This window comes from Melopsittacus undulatus, chromosome 15, assembly GCF_012275295.1.
Source record: "Melopsittacus undulatus isolate bMelUnd1 chromosome 15, bMelUnd1.mat.Z, whole genome shotgun sequence".
NCBI classification, from domain to species: Eukaryota; Metazoa; Chordata; class Aves; order Psittaciformes; family Psittaculidae; genus Melopsittacus; species Melopsittacus undulatus.
The window spans coordinates 5,009,396-5,029,960 of record NC_047541.1 but is presented as its reverse complement, the minus strand read 5'-3'; the positions used below and the strand labels follow the sequence as shown (position 1 = coordinate 5,029,960).

The following is a 20,565-nucleotide window of genomic DNA, read 5'->3' as shown; positions in this document are numbered from 1 at the left end:
CCTAAAAACTACAGCAAGGCATTTGGAAAATGCTGATCAACTGTTCAAAGTATGCAGGTTGATGGCTGACTAGCTATTGCTTTTGAAAAGGATGCTTCAGGTAACCTCATGGTGAGTTCACTGGGTTATGAGGGCATCCTACTAATGCATTTACATAGAGATTTCCCCCATGATTTAAATGAAACAGAGCAGCTGTTAAAACAAAGGTTAGAAAGGCTTCAAATAGCCCGTGGCAGCTTGTGTCAGCAGTGATTACATGGTACTCTATTGGTGGAAGTAAACATCTAACCCATGGGTCTGAAGAAATGAGGCTCTTGGATACGTCCAAGGAGCCTCACACTGTGATGGACACAGGCTGCACTTCCACTTTTAAACTGTAAAAGGTAGACAGCAATGATGCATCAGACTGAAATGCCCTTTAGTAAGGCTGAAGAATGGGGGATGTTGGTACAATACTGTCTCTAGGCTTTCTTCCTCTGCAAGCACATTCACTGCAGCACTCCACAACAGCTTTCAGTGTCCAGAGCGAGGACATCGGAGCAAACTCCACCTGGAACACAGATGAACTTAAATACTCCCTCATCCAGAAACAGCATGCACCAAATAAGTAACTCAAGCCCCTCTGTGCCCTTCAGCCTACTGTGTACTAGTTAAAGGTTACTTATTAAACACAAGAGCTCTTTACCTGTAGTAGCTTAAGGGTTATTTTTCAACCTGAGTGAAAGCAACGCATCAGAGGGTGGCAGCTGAGCCACGGAACAGGCTTTTCTTTGTTCCTGGACATTGGGACTAAGCACATCCCATCTAATCCAGCATGAAACCATTTGGAATAAGCCCCTGCAGTGACTGATGCTCTTCCCCCAAGCATCACAGCCTTCAAAGGCAAAGAGAACAGGCCAAAGGGACCCAGCAAAGGTTTCTCAGATGTTTAAAACCAGTCTTAGCAAGAGTCTTGAAGTGCAGGACTCTTCCAAGCAGCAGCAACAACCTGAGATGCTCTAAACTCACAGCATTGGATACAGGTTTCTTGTTCTAAGCTTAATACTGTCAAAGCTTCCTGTGCCCAGTGACAAATCCACATTTAAGGATGTAGCCATCCTTCAGCACTTGATGGTAGGTTTGGACATGGAAGAACTTGAACTTTGCTAGTTACAAACAGAAGTAACATAGTGGGATTACCTTCATTATGGGGCTCTTTCACAGATCAGGAAGGCACTTGTTATCTCTTAACTTCACAACAAAAAGGGCTTAAGAGCATTCCCACTTCCCCCCCAGACCACAGCCCTTCTGCTGCCTCCTCAGTTAAATGTACAAAAAAGGTACAAAGTCTGACAGATAGGCTCAGAAAACCTTTATCACTCCAAATGCTGTTTCTGAGGGGTCTGAACCATAATTCAAGTGCTTGCTTTCAAATGGTGTGCTGATGTGCTCTGCTTATTCCATCTTTTGTTACTGAAAGACCCTATTTCCTCCAGCCTATCCCTAAAGTAGGTTAGATATTGTGCAGGACACAGCCCCAGCCCAGCACTGGAAAAGTGCTGAACTCCAAGACTGTGTTCTTTTGATAGATTACATTCAATCACACATAATTCAGAGCAAACCACACAGGTAAAGAAAAAAGACTACAAGAGAAACCAGGTTAAAAACCATCTTACAGAGAAGATGGACAATTTATTAGCCCTTGGCAAGCCAGTCGTTGTACACAGAAACAAGCTGTACAAAACCAAAAGGAGGTGGCAGAGAGATCTGTGAGGCTTTCTGCACTTTTGTTCTTCTCCTGGTCCAACACGTCTTCTGATCTCACTCCAAGGAAGCTTCCAGGACGCGTCAGAACAGCCAAAATGTGCAAAACTCAAATTTACTTAGAGAGGAAACTGCAAAGGTAAAAACAAAACCTCAAGGCCAGGATCATGGGTTAAAATATTCCTGCCAAGTCCAAGTTACTACACTCGGGGTATAGCTGAAAGCATAGGCCATACTTTTATAACCAGCTGCAGTCTTTTTTGACTGAAAAAGGGTTTATTTGTTGAGGAAAAGTAAAGGAGGATCCTTCTGGTGAACATTTGCTGCCAGACTTGCTCATCCCATGCCTTCCTCCATCTCTTCCACTCCTCACTCTTCGCCATGGTTACTCGCTGTTACAGGAATAAACCGTCTTGACTCTCATCCTGCCTTTGACATGGAAGCAGGATCTGTTCAAAAGGAGGCTGAGCTCAGGGATTGGGGATAGCTACTTTAAAAGTCTATAAATAGGATGCTGAATGCATTAGGGGTCTACTTCCAGGCCATGTTCCAAACTGGTGCCTGAGCCATCAGCCTGACTCACCTATATTGACTCCAGCAAAAGGAGCATCTTCTTCAGAAGTCTGAAAAGCCACTGACTGACTCCTTCCAAACACATTTCCTGGTTAAGGAAGGCCCAAGCTCAAGTGCTTTGTCTACAGCCCAGAATGCACAGAAATGCTATTCACGAAAAGCCCCTTGGATGGGAAGAGACCAAAGGAAAGGAAGATGTTCCTTAAACCATCAATGCCACCAAACTTGGCTTTATGTATCCACACTGACACATTTTGTTCTGTAGGTGCAGCATCTCTTGCTGTGTATTGCTACCTAGACATCACAGTGCTGACTCCAGACAGGCAACGTGACAGAATCCAGTCCCATCCCTCGCCATGGCTGTGGTTAAGCTGTCTTGGGTGGTGGGATGGAGGGTGACAGTGGTCTCAGGGAAGCTCTTGGACAGCGATCTGTTTTCTAACCAGTGTTCATAGCTGGTCTTGGCTCTGTTTTGGAGATGGAGCTGTTGTCACAACCACAGTGGAAACTGCTTTAGTGGAGCCAGACACTGTTCCCTGCTGGAGGTGGGAGGCTGGAACTGTTTGTATTCGCACCTGTTTGAAATGGAAAGGGAAAAACTCAGCTCATGTCAAGAACAACCTAGTGACACACTGCAGTCATGTCACGCTCTGAAGCACATCATCTGCTTCTGCTGCCAGCTGACGTTCACGTTGATGAACAAAACCAAAATGCATCAAGAACAGAGTATGTCAAACGGAGATCACTCCATCCACTGTTCATGTGGGATGGTGGGAAGAGATTTCAGGATTAGAGTTGGAGACCTAAAAACTACTTGGAATAAAAACCTACATGTCAGCTGCTTTTACAAGTTTTCTACAGAAGGACTTGGATCCATTGGATAGTTCACTTCTCAGACTTGTTTCTAGCAGCAAGCAATGAAGATTTAATTCTTTGGAATTACACAACACTTCAGTTTCCACACACATAGATGGACACCGAGGCAGTGATGTGGTTTCTTCCAGAAACAGTGATCCACAGAGGGCAAAGTATGTCTACAAGCAATCCCTCAGGATGTTGGGAACATCTCCTGACAGGAGTTATGGGTTTACTTTCATTATACTCTCAGCACTTCAAAACCCATATGTGGATGGAGGGAAGGTAAAGGAGATGATGCACTGCATATGTACTAATGCTACCTGTACTTCTTATGGAATGCCATGTGTTAAAGTGTTAAATCCTCATGGAAATGCTAAATCCTAACAAAGCAAACAATAATCCTCAGTCCAGCTGCTATTACCTGCGTGGCCTGGCCTTGCTGCTGGAGTTGCTGGAGCTGCTGTGCAGTCAGGAAACTCACAGGCTTGTTCCCAGCAATCAGTTTTGTCCCTGCTGGCATCGTAGTCAGAATGATATTTCTTCCTAAGCCACTGATGCTAAAGGAAGGAGCATTTGGAATGGTTAGTGAACAGCACACAAGTTGTTCTTCCCTTGCTAGGAGATGAAAGTTACTTCTTTGCTTTAGTAATGATTTTAAATAGTGGTTTCCCCACAAAACTGGCCAATAAACAAGTGACAAGTTTATCACTATTTTAATTACTTTATCACATGAATTATACTCCAGTTCTGCACCATGCACATCACTGGGTTACTCTGATTTGATCACAGCACTTCTGAAGGAATGCAGAAATAGCCAAGCATGAAGAATTCTGCCTTCAAATATCAGCTAAGGGAAGCATGACCAGCATTTATGGAAGAATAAAGGAAAAGACTTCAATATCTGAATGCCAGAGGGATTTTCACTGAGGCAGTTCACACATCCTTGCTTTCTTTAGCAGAGATGGCTTCAGTTTACATGTGTTTTTAGGTATGTCACTAGGTTAATTCTTGCTCCAGCACACAGAACTAACCTAACAGCTCATTTCAAGGCAAAGATCAATCTTTCTTCAGTGTATTTGCTAGCGTATGTCTCAGGGCACCTAAACTAAGACTGTTCTCATAGCCAGACACCATATTCCTTCAGTTCTTGCAATGGACCCATTAACAGACTGCAGGTCTATTCCACCTTCTCTTCCCCAGGAACCTGCTGTACACAGACCCCCCCTGGCCTGTTTCTAAAGCCATACTACTGGATGCAAAGTACTCACTTGGCCCCCAGGTTGCCCTTGATGATGGGAGCAGTCACCACGCTCTTGCCTTTCACTGGCTGGCTGATCACTGACAGAGGCACTGTTATTCGTGCTGGTAGCTTCCCCTAGAGAAGTTGAAGAACACATGAGGAACCATGGGACGTTTAGGAGAGAAACTGCTTGGCAACATGCAATTACTGCTCAGCTTGCTTTTTAGGAGCCCTGGGAGTAGAAACCAACAGCAGCTTTGCTCCATTTCAGGCTCATTGCAATTCACCTCCATCTTCACAGCCCTGAAAACCTGCAGCATCTTGGCACACTGTATTTCTCTGGGAAGGATCACTGTATCCATGACTTTTACCCTTAGGAAGCTATTGTAATGCAGCTTTCATGATACAATTTATGGTGCCTTCTACTCTGGGCATTAAATGGGAAAATGATTTCAGAGGTGCAAGGCTGAGCTGCACAAGGTACACATAAGCAAAGCTTATTTCAGAGGGAAGACATAGCTATTTCCTGGTCATCCAGCATTCAGCTGTAATTCCAACACCACAAAACCAGTTACAGACCCAGCTTCCACCGTCCCTTGTGGATGGTTTTCAGACCCAAACCACCATATTTCACCCACCTCCAGAAAAACATCAGCATTACTTACTGCCTGGGATGTAGATACTACTGTGGTGCTGACGGGTACCTGCCGCACAGCAGTGGCTCCTGTGCCTATGGTTATGGGAGTCCCAGCAGCTCCTGAGGCCACAGCAACTGCTTTGGACACTGTGGCACTCACGGTTGGTAAGGAGACAGCTGAGGTATGGACTGTGCCAGGCACACTCACTGCTGAGGAGGAGGGTGCTTGTTTAGTGTGAGTAGCTACAGTAATAGTCTGCCCAGCTTTTTGAGGCATCACCCCCAGCCCCTGCAAGATTCTTATGGTAGCAGCCGGCTTGGCCTCAGTGGATGCCACTGTAGTGATGGCTTTGCTCTTCTGATCTGCCACAGTCATGCCCAGCGCAGGCATCAGTCGGAAAGCAGAGCTTGTTGACTCTGCAGTCTTTAAGTCAGGAGTCACTTTAACCACTGTGCTTCCAGCTGGGCTGGAAGAAGCAGAAGTGGCAGTGCTTGTCTTGGCTGGAGACTCAGCAGTCTGGACAGGATTGGATGTCACATGCAAGGTTGCAGAGATGCCCTTCCCGCTGGTGCTGCTTCCTGCAGCTGCTGTGAAGAGGTCCTGAGTCAGTTTGACTGTAGTGACTTGAGATTTGGCCAGTGTGGCCATCATGTCCGGGGTGATCCGCAGCACAGTCTGGCCCTTGGCATCTGTGGTGATGGAGGACGGGGGAAGGCGCAACACATCCTTCCCCTGGATCCGAAAGTTGGTGGCTGTGAGGGGGATGCTACTTCCAGTCTGGGTCTTCATGCCAAGCTGCCCTGTGATAGCCACCTGGAAGAGACCAGAACAATGGCCATTATCAACCAGGATGCAGTCCAAGTAGAACTTCTCTATAGGGTGGTATCTGCTCCCATCAGAATTGAAGCAAAACGATGCCAGGACTCAGGTATGCTACTGAAAACAGTTTTGGTTGACTATCAGATGGCATTCCCAAAACTGTATACGACCTGGAATATCGTGGAGCTGATTTCCAAACAAGATGAAGGACAGATCAACATGTGAAGATGGTTCATTAAAGAACCTGCACTAACACACTGATAACATGTTATCAACTTTCCTCTCAGACTAAAGCCAAACCACTAGCTATTAGGAGGAATATTAACAATACCCCAGCCAAACCAGGACACATCTGTACTCTATACTGTACAGGCTCTAATACAGCAGACCAACAACTATCTAAATCTGCATGGTAAATCAATTCATACAGCACTGTGGCTCATGACAGCTTTACCTTTTCACACCTGCTATCACATCTGTCATGACAAACAGGAAACAACTGGGTTGCAGAGCCAAATTTCTTGTCTCTCCTTCTCACCTGCTTGATGATGTTCTGGCCAGCCACATTCTGGATGACAGCAGTGGAGGATGTGCTTGTAGCAGAACTGCCTGGAGAGCTGGTTGCTGGCTTGACAGGACTGGGGGCTGCAGACAGTCCTGTCACAGTGATGCCTGTCTGTCCTGTCACAGAGCTTCCTGGTCTTTGCACCTGCACTGGGCTGGTTTGAGTTTTCACTGGGAGAGTCATCACTGCCTACAGCAAGACACACAGGCAGCCTGTGAGTGCACCAACACAATATTAACAGTCTAATCCTTCTTTATATAGTGCTTCAGCTTGCAGGTTCTATGGACTTCTTCCTGTACTGCTCACTCCAAGTGAAAAACCCCACACTAGAAGCAGTCAAGATTAGGACTCAGAGTTACTCACCACTTCCATGCAGCCAAACTCACCTGAGGGAGTACTTTGGTTTGTGTGGTTGTAGTTGGAACACGGATTTGAGGCACTGATGCAGGCGGCTGCTGCTGCTGCTGGGTTACCACTGGGGCTTGCTGAGACACGGCTGGGACGCTGGACTGGGCAGTGACCACCCGGACCTGGGGCAGCCCTGAGGAAGTGCTGTGACTGACCACCCGGCTGGGAGGTGCCTGTGGCTGTGAGCTCTGGGCTGTGGAAAGCAATGTCCCCAGCTGTGGCATGGTAGGGGATGATACCATAAGAACACTATGGGAAAGATAAAGCCAGCAGGTGAGCAAAGAAGTAGAAATGATTGAGAAAGGAGTAGCAATGTTCACAAGGGAAGTATGAGAGAGCAGAAATACCTTTGGCTGGGTTTTGCTGGCTCTGATGCAGCACTAGACACGCTCTTGCTAACCACAGACACTGGAGGGGGTGAAATAGGTGTTGTTGGTAATGCTGGTGCAGTTGGTGTCACAGGAGTCACAGGAGTTGGTGGCATGCTGGAGTCACTCAGGCTCAGCTGGCTGGGCTCTGATGTGCTGCTGGGGGCTGCTTTCGCTGCACTCTCCTTGCTGCTGGACTTCTGCAGAGAAACCATGTCAAGAGGGCAGGTCCTCACAAAAACTGGGCTTGAGTGAGCTGAGCACTTTAAGCTGAGCTCTGTATGGCTATGATTGATGCCTCAGTGCTATAGCCTGACCTCACATGTCTACCACCCTCAACAAGTGGGCTGGTGCTTTTGACTGCTCCTGTTCTCAGGGAAAAGTGCATCTCAGCTGTGACAAACCTTCCTAAAGTGCACATTTCCACCTTGGTTAACTTGCCAACAGCAATTACTTTACTGATACTTGATACCAAAACCAACAAAAACACATTGAAACCCTGCCAGCTTCAGCACAGCAAGGGGGAGAGCAGAAAACGTGTTTCACCCACTCTGCTACAGATTAACCTCAAAATGAGATCTGAAAGGCCATCTCTAAGATAAGGAGCACAAATGAATCCCATTGACCTCTCTGTTGACAACAGTGAGGATAACAGTGGGAGCTGGAGGAGCAAAGTTCCTTCTTTCCCTCTTGACTTTGTGCACTGGTGCTAGACCAACACTGACATTCATACCTATAATGAATCAGTAACTCAAATGTGTGATTTTCACCAGCCACTATGGATGCAGCATTTAAGGATTAAATGAAGCCTGTATCTCCTTCCCAACCCCAAAAGCATCTGTGCAAACCTGGTTTACCGTTTTAGCTGGAGGTTTTGGCTTCTGGTGAAGAGCTCTCTTGGCCTTTACTGCAGCAGCTTGAGCATGGTGGATCCGCTCTGCAAATCCAAATGAACAGTTAGAGCTCCTGGACATGAGCAAACTGATTTAAGAGAGGCCAGTTCAGAAGTGTTAGTTCATTTTCAGACAAGAAACTGAACACAGAGAGTCATGCAATAGTGCAGAGTAAAAATAGCAAGTCAAATTAGACAGAAAAAAGCTGAAAATAAGACACACAAGAAGTTGTGAATATACATACATTGTATAGAGGATCCTATTTTATGTAGAAATACTTCAAACTGACACACTGCTCTTACCAAACTCTTCCTCACTCCTGTCCCGGTGCAGGTAGATCCACAACTTGCGTCCAATGTCGTACTTCACACAGGGATCTTTCTCATAATGTAATCGATCCAGAGCACCACTAACAACAGTGTTAACCTGCAAGTGCAGGATTCACAGGATTATGTCTCTGCTTGGGCTAGCCAAAAGTCACAAACAGCAAAGTAAAACCTCAGTAAGCTGCTAGCAGGTCTCAGCTGAGGAAGAACTGACTGAGAGCAGCAGCGCAGGGAGCTGTTTGCCATCTTGGGTTAAATGGAGCTTCCAGTGAAGCTGAAAGCTCTGAAAATCAAACTGTTTCTGATGGCACAGTGCTAATTCTGTGGCTTTTCTAGCTGTTTTCTTATCATCCTGAGTTTGGTGCAGGTTTGCAGCAGCACAAAGTAGTACATAGTTCCCTTTTCCTAACCAAAGCAGGACAAAAATCATCAAGCCTTAGCTACTGAACACTGCCTGGGTCTGTGCAGTGTATTTAAAGGAGCATCTGCCTGAGGCTAGACACAAAAATCAACTTACTTGAGCACTTGTGACATCAGGAGCCAAGAACTGGGAATCTTTAAGCAGCTCACAGATTTCAGCACGAGTTCCTTCTCCATTAGGAAGGCGAGCAGCAGCATCACGAACTAAAGCACAAAGGCAGAGCTTAAAACTTGCATTCAGGTACTTCAGCAGACACATTTGGGTATTGCTTTCTACTCCCTGCTCTCACAGTGCTCACTAACATCCAGTCCCCATGATCACTCAGAGGTATGAGCAGAGATTATAAAGGACCTTTTTAAAGTACATCCACTGATGCCAGCTTTGTGCTAGGAGTGATGAAAGTGGGAACTGAACCCCAGAATGCCTTCAGGGAACTGAAACCACCACTTGTTTTCCAGTTAACTGAGTCTTGGAGTGGAGACTCCCTTCTCCACTTCCCATTTTCTCTCAGATCAACAGCAGCATACAGATGCTTTCTCTTCTAATCATTCCTGTTCCCAGCACTTCATAGAATCATAGAATGGTTTGGGTTTTAAAGGACCTTATGGTCGTTCAGTCCCAATCCCCTGCCACGGGCAGGGACACCTCACACTGGAACATGTCACCCAAGGCTCTGCAAAACCTGGCCTTGAACACTGCCAGGGATGGAGCATTCACTGCTTCTTTGGGTAACCCCTTCCAGTGCCTCACCACCCTCACATGGAAGAACTTCATCACCTCTATTCTGTATAATTCATTTCTTCTTCACCTCTATCACCCCATTCTGCCCACTGTTTCCCTTGATAATGCAGACTCCTAAACTCATTATGTGGGGAGTCAAGGAGACAAGTTCTGAAACACCTTTTCCTGGCCATCACCTTACCAAGGGACAAGATGGTGACATACGCTGGTCTGTTTGAGCGCAGCAGGGAATGCTCTCGGGCTTTGTTTAAGGAGGTTTCCTTGTCAAACACCCCCTTCACAGGACCAACAACTGACTCAAAGCCATGCATACGGAACGTGAAAGCTTTGTGGGGCTGGCTGTAACGGTAACGCTCCTGTGGTTGGGAACAAGAGGACTGGATTTAGCAGGAAACATAAAGAGCAAAGTCTTAAGGCTTCTGCCACGTTTATATTTCAGTTATTATAATTCTCTAGAATGATAATAAGAAAAGCTTTTAGAAAGAACAGAAAGAATAGAAAGCAAGCTTTTTTAAAAGTTAAAGGCTCAAACACTACTGCATAAACTTACTGTGGATCACAGACTACTCCAATAAGATTAAGCACCACCTAACCAAAGCATGCAGGTGCAATACATTGTGGTTCATTGTTAAGCAGCTGCACAGAGATACACCTTCTGCGCAGCAAACACCCTTCCCCAAGCAACAAGAAGCCCTTTCTTCCTCCTGTAATGTGGTAAAAGAGATTTCCAAGGTTTTTCCAACTTGCACCTACTAAGATATAGAAGATAACCAAGTGCTTGGGCGCACTTCTGGCCACTTGTCTTCTGCTTGCACGCCTAAGTGCTCAACAGTTCTAGAGACAAGTCATCCTCATACACTGGGGGATAGAATAGGGGATAGAAAGGTTGACACTATCCATTTAAATGAATTTTGCCCAGTACTCATTGGAAATACAGATGGTTTTGAAGTGAGCAGCCAGTCTGTTAGCAAGTTGTACTTAAGGCCTAGATACTTACTTCAAGACAGAAGAAACTACATTAACAAAGTTTGTGTAGAGTATAAAACTGCCATCCCACATAAATTCTCTTCAGTGGCCACTTGTTTCCACATGTGCATGTAAGATCCAGAGGATTTTCTTCTTACCTGCTCCTGAAACACACGTTTCTCCTCTCCAGTGCTAGGGCGGACTACATAGTCGGTCCTTCTGAAACAAAGGTCACCATCAGTTCTCAGCAACAACAGTCCCAAAGAACATCCCAAAGGATGAGTCACCTCATGCTTTCTGCAAATCCTTCTGACCAATTTCTGAAAGCATTAATGGTAATGTAAAGAAGAGATCTTAAAATATGCTCTATGCACTACCTGAAGATAAGCTAAGGGCAGAAATACTTTCCTCATCAGGATATAAGCTAGATTATAGGCTTGCTCTGGTAATCCATACAAACCTGCAGAAAACCAGTTGGTTTTGTGAAGTTACTGCAGTTATAACATCACACTAGCAAGTTCCCTCCTGCCCCATGATGTGAAATCACTTTAAGATCCAGAGGAGCAAGGAGATGCACACAGCTGCAGCACACACTGCAGAAGCTGCCAAGCAGTATTAGTTACTTACACTCTGGGAAGTGGCATGATGGCGTCTGAGCTGTCATCATTTTCCTATCAGAAAGCAGAGAAATGTCAGTGTTGGATATAACCCTGTCAGGTTTTGTGCTGGGGAAGGCAATGATGTTTCTGACTCACTCTGAAAAAAGTCAGGTCTTTGGTCTCCAACCAGAGCTGAAACAGTGCTGCCAATTCCTTCTCATGATCTTGGCATGTACCTAGTAAAAGAAATCAGGGATAACAGGAAACATAAGTCCTTTATTTGTTATAAAGCCACATGCTTGTACTTCCCAAACTGCCTCTTAGTGCTTTCCCCTCTCTATGCCTCACCAGTCACAAGGCATCTCCCACACCACAGATGCTCCAATTTCAATACCTGAAGACATCCAGGGTGTCCTAAAGTGCTAAAACCCTGTTATTCTCCTGTGTTGGTACAAAGGACCCTGTTTCAACTCCCTGCACAGTGGGCAAGCCACTAATATGAGTCACAGCCACCTAATACTTGCAGATGGTTCCTTCTCTCCAAACAATTCCAGTCACTGAGTCCAGGAGCAGAAACACATTTCTGCATAACCTCCACCAAGAACTGTGGCAAGGACCAGAGGAATCGCTTCCTGACTCCAAACCTCTACCTGTTGAAACCTATAAACCTGATTGCTAGAACTGTTCTAGTTAAGAATGGAAAACTCTTGCTAGTAGCTAAAGGAACAAACATAACCACAAGCCATCTGTAATTCAGTCAGTATGAGCCTAGGCACGTTGATTAGCAATCTGCTCTTTAGTTTCTAAGGATGAGAACAGTATCAGTTTGCTCCATAGAGAAGTTTAATTCATTTGTAAGAATTAGTAATTACTCAGAACAACCAGAAGGGATGCCCCACAGAAGGAAAACATGAAGGTAGTTCAGATTTGAAGGCTGTTACTGTTAGGTCAGCAACATAAAGAACTACAGTCCAGTGCCTTTGCTCACTACTTCTCTGTCTGCTGCTCATGCTAACCTCAAATCCAAAACACATCTGTGCCCAGCTAAAGGAAAAGGTCCAACCAACGAATTAACAGATCTGTCTGAAAAGCAGAGTCCTGAAGAGAACAATAAACCTGTACTAGAGTGGAGATCCCAGAGCATGAAATACTCACCAAGCAATTTCCACTGCTGAGTTTTCTCCTTGAATTCAACATAAGGGGAGAAGCTGGAAGGAACATCTACAATGAAAAGTGCCCGTGTCAGAGACATCATACAGTCATCCAACCACCCAGATCCTACTGTGGCAGTGCAAGCTGTTGAGTTAGACTCATAATGACAGATAAAGCACTTCAAGTGAAGGGCATCTCTACATTTAGACTTGTCTAAAGGGGAGGTAAACATCTCACAGTAACAGTGCAAGCACAAGAAAAGAACAGAACAGGATCATGAGTCTTTCACTGAGATCCTGTTTATGCTGTGAGACACCAGGAACTGTTAATGTATGGTACCTATTCCTAGGCTCATGGGAAGCAAACTCAGGTTTAGAGTATTCACCAGGGTTAGAGAGAACACCAAATATTCCTGCTGCAAAGGCCACTACAATCTACACTGTCTATCCCTTTAAAACTTCCCACTAAGCAAGTGAGAGCCACAGAGTAATTTAGTTTGAAAGGCATGCCTGCAGCTTGAGCCCCAAGTCAAAGCCAACTACATGTTTCCAGGGGGTTGCTCAAGGCATCATCTAGTTTATGTTTTATCATCTCCAAAGACAACCACGTCTTTGCACTGGGAAGAAACTCATTTCTTCCTGCTTCAAAGCTTCCAGCTGAAGTGTGTGATCTGAGCAGCATAAACTGGCCAGAGGCACTTTCACAGGTGTTCTTGCGTACTCAGGCATCAAATTGGATCTTATCTACTATCCATACACAAAACAGGCCTACCACAAGCAAGACAGGTCAGCCATGAAGCCCATCACAGAAACACTGTCAACAGTACAACGATGTATTGTTGTGATGAATTAAACGTGGATTTGACTGCCCAAAGAAGTGGTAAATGCCTCATCCTTGGCAGTGCGCAAGGCCAGGGTGGATGGGGCTTGGAGCAACCTGGTCTAGTGTGAGGTGTCCCTGCCCATGGCAGAGGGTTGGAACTGGATGAGCTTAAGGTCCTTTCCAACCCAAACCATTCTATGACTCTACAATATAAACCAGCTCTGTTTCGAACTGAGGTACAAGCATCATGAGTATTTTTAACAGCCATTCTCACCTCTGCTGTCACCTGTCAAGTACTGCAAGGCGGGTAGCACCAGTTCAGACCAGTTAGGGGCAAAGGAGAACCAGTTATTTAGTGCACTGGCAGGAGAACATTGCCAGTCTAGAACTTTATCTTCAAGCTGAAGAGAGAAAGAAATACTCTTATTAAAGATCTCACACTTATGGCTGTTTGAATAGAAAAGAGCTGAACACAGCCAGGGGACAAAGAGATTTTTAGGTATGAAAATAATCACCTGACATTTTCAAGTAACCATCACAAGGTATTTCAGGCAACAGACACCACAAAGGGGAAGAAACTTCCCTGCCATCTCTGCCCTTCCTATACAGAATGTATCTACCCATGATCTAAAGAATAGGTATGGAAAGACTTACAGATTAAACTGACTAAATTTATGTTCACAACAGGATGTGGTGTGCACCCCCAAAGGGTTTCATCTCTAGTAGGTAAGCTACATCTTCATGTGGGACAGCTCTGGAGTAGTATCACCATTACACAGCCATAGACTCCTCTATCCCCTGCAAAGGTTCCTAGATAAGTGGGTGTTTCCTTACAACAGAAAGAGTAGCAGGTCCTTCCAGATACAGTATCTCCAAAAGAAGGGAAAAGAAGTTGGAAGAGATTTCATTTATTTCAAGGCATGGGTTCATATCTTCGAGAGGTCTGCAAATGAAAGACAGCACAAGCACAGTAAGTTCCCTGAGTTAATATTCACCTTCATACACAGCAATAAAAGCTATGCATTTCACAAGCTACATAAACCCAAATCCTACAGAAGCCCCACAGAAAACTGAACTCCAACATCTGCTGCTCTCTCCACCCTCAGGGCTCTCTGAAGCACTTACTCCTCTTTGACAGATGACAAGGGGATGGGGGAATGATCCCGAGACATTGATGGGATCCCATCTGCGTTGCTAAGAGAGTCAGCCAAATCTTCCACCTCGGATTTAATAATCTTCAGCTTTTTTTTCTTCTTATCATCCTTTTCCTTCACCTTTTTCTTGAGGGTTGCAAGGTCAAATAAAGCTTTAGATATAAAAGGTAAGAAGGATAATTGAAAAGCTTCTTAGCATATTTCAATGAGAGTCATAAACTATATATTTAAACATACATTTACAAATGTAGGTAGCATGTAGGTAGCACTCATTCATGCATCATTTATCCCATCTTCCCAGTCATTTCCATGAATCTTTGGATTTCCCTTCAATGCCCTCTGATTTAATAGAAAACCTTTAGTTTTTATATGAAATTAGAAAGGTGAAGGAGCTGCTGAGAGCAGAGATACAAATTACATGTCATCAATTAGCTGAATGCACCTTCAGTGGGAACTGAAGCTGGCTGTGAACTACTGAAATGGAACAACTCCCCATCACAGCATTGTCAGCAGCTATGTGAAGAGCAAAAGGATACAACAATCCATCAAGACTAGATCTCTCCTGAGCATTTCCTACACACAGGATACCCTGTGGTACACAATTCTGGTGTCCAAGGTCCACTGACCTGCTAAGGAACCTTTCCTGCCAGCATTTACTCGGGTCATGATGTCCTCAAGAGTCACGTCTGTTGTAACTAGATCAGGGTGGTCCTGCACAGGACAACGGGACAGAAATGAAAACTGGGAAAGGACAAAGTGTGTGAAGCTAACGACAAGGGTACAGAAGATAACCCAAGTGTTGAAGTGCATCTAAATACATGTTACACTAAAGGCTGAAGGATGCTTCTCTGCACCCCAAAGAAGTAGCAGTCATTCTGCCACCCACAAGTACCCTGGGCTCTATGGCTAACAGACAGAAGAGGTAAAATGCAGTCCCAACCCCCCCAGCTCTGTAACATCTTACAGGGTGACGTTTTCGTTTCTCATGGTGCTTCTTCAGCATCATCTTCACATCATTCTCTCCGATTTCTATCTTGTCTGCAAGGAAAAAACATGTTATTTGGGTTATGTGCAAAGTGAGCCACTTCTCAGAATGCCATTTTCTGTCCATTCCCACTTCAACCAATCCTTAAATTTCCTTATTCCAATTTCTTTTAATCCAACAGTTTATTTCCATACTTTCTTCCTTGGTTCATCAGATTTCATTGCTGATGGAAGTATGGAAGTGAACAGAAGCGAGAACCAGCAGTGCACATGAAGGGTTTGCAGACTTGATTACAGTAACACATACACCAAGACATTTCTAAGTGGACTATGCTAATACCTCAAACATTAAAGGCAACATAAAACAGAGAAATCAGTACCATGACACAAACTGTAGCTTTCCAAGGAGAACAAGATTCAATAGGATGAACCAACAACATTAAACTGGAAGGGCCATCTCCTTTGGAGACTGCAAGAATGAAGCACTACAACACTTCCCATGAAACCACTGATTTTCAGACTGCTTCTTCCAGGCTCTCAAAGTCATTCTCACCCCTAAATCTGTATCAACCCCTCGCTTGGTTCTCACCTGCTGTTTTCATGTCCAAGGTTGACAGTGTGGGGATCACTCTCAGAGGAACTGGTGGACTTGGGCAACGTGATGGAGAACTTGGTGGCCATGCATTTAGATCTAAAACAGAGAAATAGATATATCTATATCTCTGCAATTCCTAACACCAATCTACATTAAACCTATCATCACAGCCCATAAAACTGGAGACCAGTTTTATCAGACACAGTTCCCACATCAAAATCTGCCTTTCTCCATTCACACCTCTAGTCTTTAGCTCAATCCAGGCGTTACCTTCTTCATCAGAAGACACAGTGGTATCTCCACATTCCTCTTTCACTTCCCTCAGGATCTTCAGGTAGCGCCGATGTGTCCGTCTCTCCCGTTCTTCCGAGTCATAGGTGGGTGTGAAGTGCTTCCTCTTCATGGTCATCTCAGGGCCTCCTTTCCTGGCCAATTCCAGCAAGTACTGGAAGATAAGACACGTCATGTTGGCTGTCTCAGCTATAGTGTTGTAACCCACAACAGATAAGCTCAACTCATGTTTTCAGCAAGTCTAACGTGTGGCAAATACCTCAGTTCTTTAGGAAGAGATAGCCCCTGAGCAGTATCAGCATCTGCCACACATTTGATTTTAAGATCAGCATTTTAGACCAATATTAGAATGAGGAAAAAAGGCAAGGTGAAATTCCCACACCTTCCTCTGCACACATGGCCGTAACTCCCTGTCACTGTACCAAAAACTGTTGAGAAGAACCTAATCATAGCTCTGAGATCCACTTAATGCAGTTTCCATGTCAAATACGTAACACAGACATGGAACACTGCCTCTTCTGAAGAAAACACTTTACAACCCTTATGGCTACAGGGGAAATAAGGGCTACAGGTTTGTATTTATTCCATACCAGTGCCCAATGAAGCTGGGAAATTCATATAAGCACATACTGGGCAACCTCACTTGTTTCAAAATGACAGAAACAGTAGAAAATGAAGGCATAATAACTTGCTAATAGGGCAACGAGGTGTAAAGGGGCAAATGCAGGGAACGGGACAAAGTGGGCATGGAAAAAAGATGCTATACAGAAGCAAGAGCTATGAGAGTTTCAAAACCTGAAATCTGCAAACAATTCTGGTATTCTCATAAGGGCCACAAAAAAAACACAGAAAGAAAAGACCTCTGAGAATTGTGAATGCACAAATACCAGGACAATTTGTTGTGAAGACAATGTATCTGTTGCCAAACACAAGAAAGCACAGAAGCTCAGCCTGGTTTCAGCTGAAAGGGACCTTAAAGCTCACCCAGTTCCAACATCCAGGGACCCCTTCCACTGGAGCAGCTGCTCCAAGCCCCTGTGTCCAACCTGGCCTTGAGCACTGCCAGGGATGGGGCAGCCACAGCTCCTCTGGGCACCCTGTGCCAGCGCCTCAGCACCCTCACAGGGAAGAGCTTCTGCCTAAGAGCTCATCTCACCCTCATAGTAAAGAACTTCCTAATGCCTAATCCCAATCTCCCCTCTTTCAGTTTAAGCTTCCATCTCAAGCAGTAATGACACTCACATTGCGGGAAGCAAGGATCTGCTTGAGCAGGCGGTAGAAGTACTGCTGCTGAGAGCTCAGGTACCGCTTGTACTGGGACTTGAAACAGAGCTGCCGGTACTTCACCACTTCGGGATTGAAGTGTCCATCTGGAAGAGGTAAAAAGCACTCAAGTTCCTCACCACCAGCTGAGGAAGGAGCCCTGACAGCACCCAGTGTCTGTTACACTCACTGACCACGGAACAGCTTCTGGGCGATGTGGAGGGGGTTCCCAAAGCGGAAGTTTTCACCGCTGAACAAGGCGGTGATGAGCTTGTTCTGGTGCTCCCGGTTGTTTTCAGGGAAGTGAGGCAGGAATTTCTTCAAGTGCTCTTGCTGGGCATCTGTCAGCACCTCCTGCCATGTAGACAAGCTGACAACTTCAAAGAAGATCTCGGGCTAAAGAAAGCCAAAAACAAGAGTGAAGGAAATGAGGAGATGTCCTGGACAATTCTCTAGCCCTTAAGGCTTTGTGGGGTGAAGTAACAGAAGCCATGGCAGTGTCTCACCAAACGCAGAACACAACAGGGCATGAAGAGAAAAGATAATGAATTAATGATACTAATAGCAACAAGACAGTAAAATCCAAATCAACTCAAATTCTTCAAGGCAATTTTAAAGAGATTGTTAACTAGAAAAAGAATGTACCACAATAGTATTAAAAGACGTTTTCATAGAATCAGAATCCCAGACTGGTTTGGGTGGGAAAAGACCTTAAAGCTCATCTGGCTCCAACCCTCTGCCATAGGAAGGGACCCCTTCCACTGGAGCAGCTGCTCCAAGCCCCTGTGTCCAACCTGGCCTTGAGCACTGCCAGGGATGGTGCATTTGCCACTTCTCTGTGGTAAAGAGGTGCCTCAGCACCCTCACAAGGAAGAGGATCTAAGGATCTTCCTTAGATCCAACCTGAACTTCCCCTGTTTCAGTCTGAACCCATCACCCCTTGTCCTGTCACTCCAGCCCCTGATGCAGAGCCCCTCCCCAGCATCCCTTCAGATACAGGAAGCCTGGAGTTCTTTTCCAGCACAGTCAGGAACACTTCCCCCCTCCCAGTTTCCTCTAAGCCCCATAGGAAAGAATGAAACACACTGTTCATCAAGGCTCTGTGAAGATAAAGCACTCACATCCTCCAGAAGGTCCTCAGGCAGGCTGACCCTGGTGGTCCCCAGCATGCAGTCCTCCATGATGCGGGTCCTGCTTCCATCCCCACAGGGTCCCAGCTCCAGGGGGTCCGTCAGCATATGATCCAGGGAATCCATGCTTCACCCTGGGCTGAACAACGGCAGCGAGAGCCTTAACAACCCAAAATGCCTACCCCAGATGAGGAATGATGGAGAAGGGGCTTATTTCAAGGCAAAGCACTGGGTGCTGAGATAACGAAGAGATCGTAAAATGAATGCAACTGTTCCATTGCAACACCAGAGCTCTCGGCAGTGTGAGACATGCCCTGGGACAGGCAGGCTGGGAAGCAGAGGTGACCCCGTTCACTTTGCTGCCCACCCTCAAGCTGTTATCAATGAAGAACAGGAAAATAATACACGTAAAGCCTCAAAACTGCTGTCAATAATAGCACAACAATATACCTACAGCCTAAAAGGAATATTAACGTGCAAACCCGACTTCTTCTTGCACCCACGAGCCCCGTCCCCCCTCACGCCCCAGCTGACAGCACCACACGCACCACACAGCAGACACATTCACCAGGGCCGGGAACCGGATCAACCCCTCATTCCATACCCGCAGCCCCCCCCTGGGGGCCCGGGGAGCAGCGGCAGCGGCTCCGGGGCTCAGCGGCCCAGCCCCGGCTGCCCTCAGCCCCGGCGCAGCCGTGAGGGGAGACCCGTCAGGGGGCAGCCCCGCACCGGAAGCCGGAAGGCGGGCGGCCACAGCGCATGCGCGGTGGTGCTCCTGTCACCGCGCCTGCGCGGCGGGGGGGTACCCCCGTTTCCTTGTCGCGATAGAGCATGTCGCGATAGGGCAAAGCCCCCCCCCCCCTTCACCCCCCCATCGGCTTTGGTGCAAGTGAAGAGCCGTGATTGTGGTTTGTAGAAAATAAAGGGGGAAAGGTTTATTAATGGGGGGTGTTTACAGCTGCACACGACTATGAACACAACGGTCACCACTGTACAGTAACAGACACAGTTAAATAACGGGGGGAACGGGGGGGCTTGCTTACGGTTGGGTTGGTCGGTGGGACAAGCGCCTATTTGGACCCCAAAATGCCATGGTCAGCGAGATGCTGGCAAGGAGGAGGGGACAGCAGGGACAGCAGGGCACAGCTCTGGGGTCGCTCTGGTTTAAAGGTGGTATTAAATCCTGTCCTTTCTGCACTGCAGAAATGGGGTGATCCATGCACTGTTTCTGTGTCCATGGGGGTGGTGTGTTCCTAGGAGGAAGTCCATGGCATCGATTTCATTTCTTGCTTTGGAAGGAAAATTAATCGTATTTCCATATCCCGGGATGCTGCTTTGGCGACAACATTTAACATGGGACACCAAGACTTCCTTCATGGATTGCCAGGCTGATGGCATGAGTGTGCTGCTGTTGCTGTGGGGCAGAGCAGATAAGGAAGACTGGAGTGCAAAGAGGCTGTTTAGGATTGGGTTTAGCCTTTTGGAACAGTTCACAGCTTTAAATAATCTCCTCCTGTGATTCTTTCCAATAAAGGTGAATAGAGAACAGTTCTTACACCCCTTGTCTCCAATGCCATTAAGGCAAACTAGTCTGATGTTAGACTTTGACACCTTTAAAACACCTCTTGTAGTGCAGTATCCCATTTCCAAGTCTCCTATTTTCCTACTATTCACACTTGGTACAAGAGCAGCCTAAAGAAAGCCAACACAAATCTCCCTTCTGTTCCCCCACACCAACATCATCGCAATGCCCAGCACTGGAATTCAACAGTCCTCAGCGATGTGACTTCATTGATCAGCAGGAACCAAGCTTGAGTCGATGGGCTCCCAGATGTACTGAGTTTAAAGACATTCATCACTGCATTTGACTGAATGGAAGCTGGTGAACTTCACCAACCTCAGTAATGCCCCATACAGTGGTACAGCAAGAGAAGTGAAGTCCCAGGAACAAGTTAATCCATATTTTGGCAAGTCACCTCAAAGCTACCTCAAAACACCTCTGACTGGCCAATGTGA

The 20,565-nt window shown here is 46.0% G+C and overlaps 1 protein-coding gene across 2 annotated transcripts; it reads right to left on the bottom strand.

Annotated features, from left to right (window-relative positions):
• Window positions 1-1,634: 1,634 nt before the first annotated feature.
• On the bottom strand, window positions 1,635-19,265 carry NFRKB (nuclear factor related to kappaB binding protein). Of its 2 annotated transcripts, none has more exons than XM_034069494.1 (26): window positions 19,098-19,265; window positions 18,541-18,688; window positions 17,614-17,815; window positions 17,399-17,526; window positions 16,136-16,310; window positions 15,860-15,961; window positions 15,251-15,324; window positions 14,913-14,997; window positions 14,258-14,438; window positions 13,967-14,075; window positions 13,407-13,533; window positions 12,314-12,379; window positions 11,315-11,394; window positions 11,187-11,230; window positions 10,718-10,778; window positions 9,775-9,949; window positions 8,949-9,055; window positions 8,408-8,531; window positions 8,070-8,149; window positions 7,192-7,412; window positions 6,823-7,093; window positions 6,410-6,625; window positions 5,080-5,865; window positions 4,443-4,549; window positions 3,596-3,731; window positions 1,635-2,891 (listed from the first exon to the last, which is right to left on the bottom strand). In XM_034069494.1, exons 2-26 carry the CDS (start codon window positions 18,673-18,675, stop codon window positions 2,766-2,768), a joined length of 3,918 nt encoding a protein of 1,305 aa, XP_033925385.1. In that variant the 5' UTR covers window positions 18,676-18,688; window positions 19,098-19,265; the 3' UTR covers window positions 1,635-2,765. The 2 variants fall into 2 exon arrangements, with proteins under 2 accessions (XP_033925385.1, XP_033925386.1); XM_034069495.1 differs by having other exon boundaries at window positions 10,718-10,775.
• Between the last annotated feature and the right edge of the window lie 1,300 nt (window positions 19,266-20,565).

What these genes read in the sequence shown, in the direction of transcription:
- NFRKB (XM_034069494.1), bottom strand. Translation starts at nt 18,675, where the DNA reads ATGGATTCCCTGGATCATATGCTGACGGACCCCCTGGAGCTGGGACCC. An exon ending in CGCCCAGAAGCTGTTCCGTG is followed by an intron (nt 17,527 to 17,613) that starts GTCAGTGAGTGT and finishes TACCTCTTCCAG; the next exon opens with ATGGACACTTCAATCCCGAA. An exon ending in TAGTATCTACATCCCAGGCA is followed by an intron (nt 4,550 to 5,079) that starts GTAAGTAATGCT and finishes CAACTTCTCTAG; the next exon opens with GGGAAGCTACCAGCACGAAT.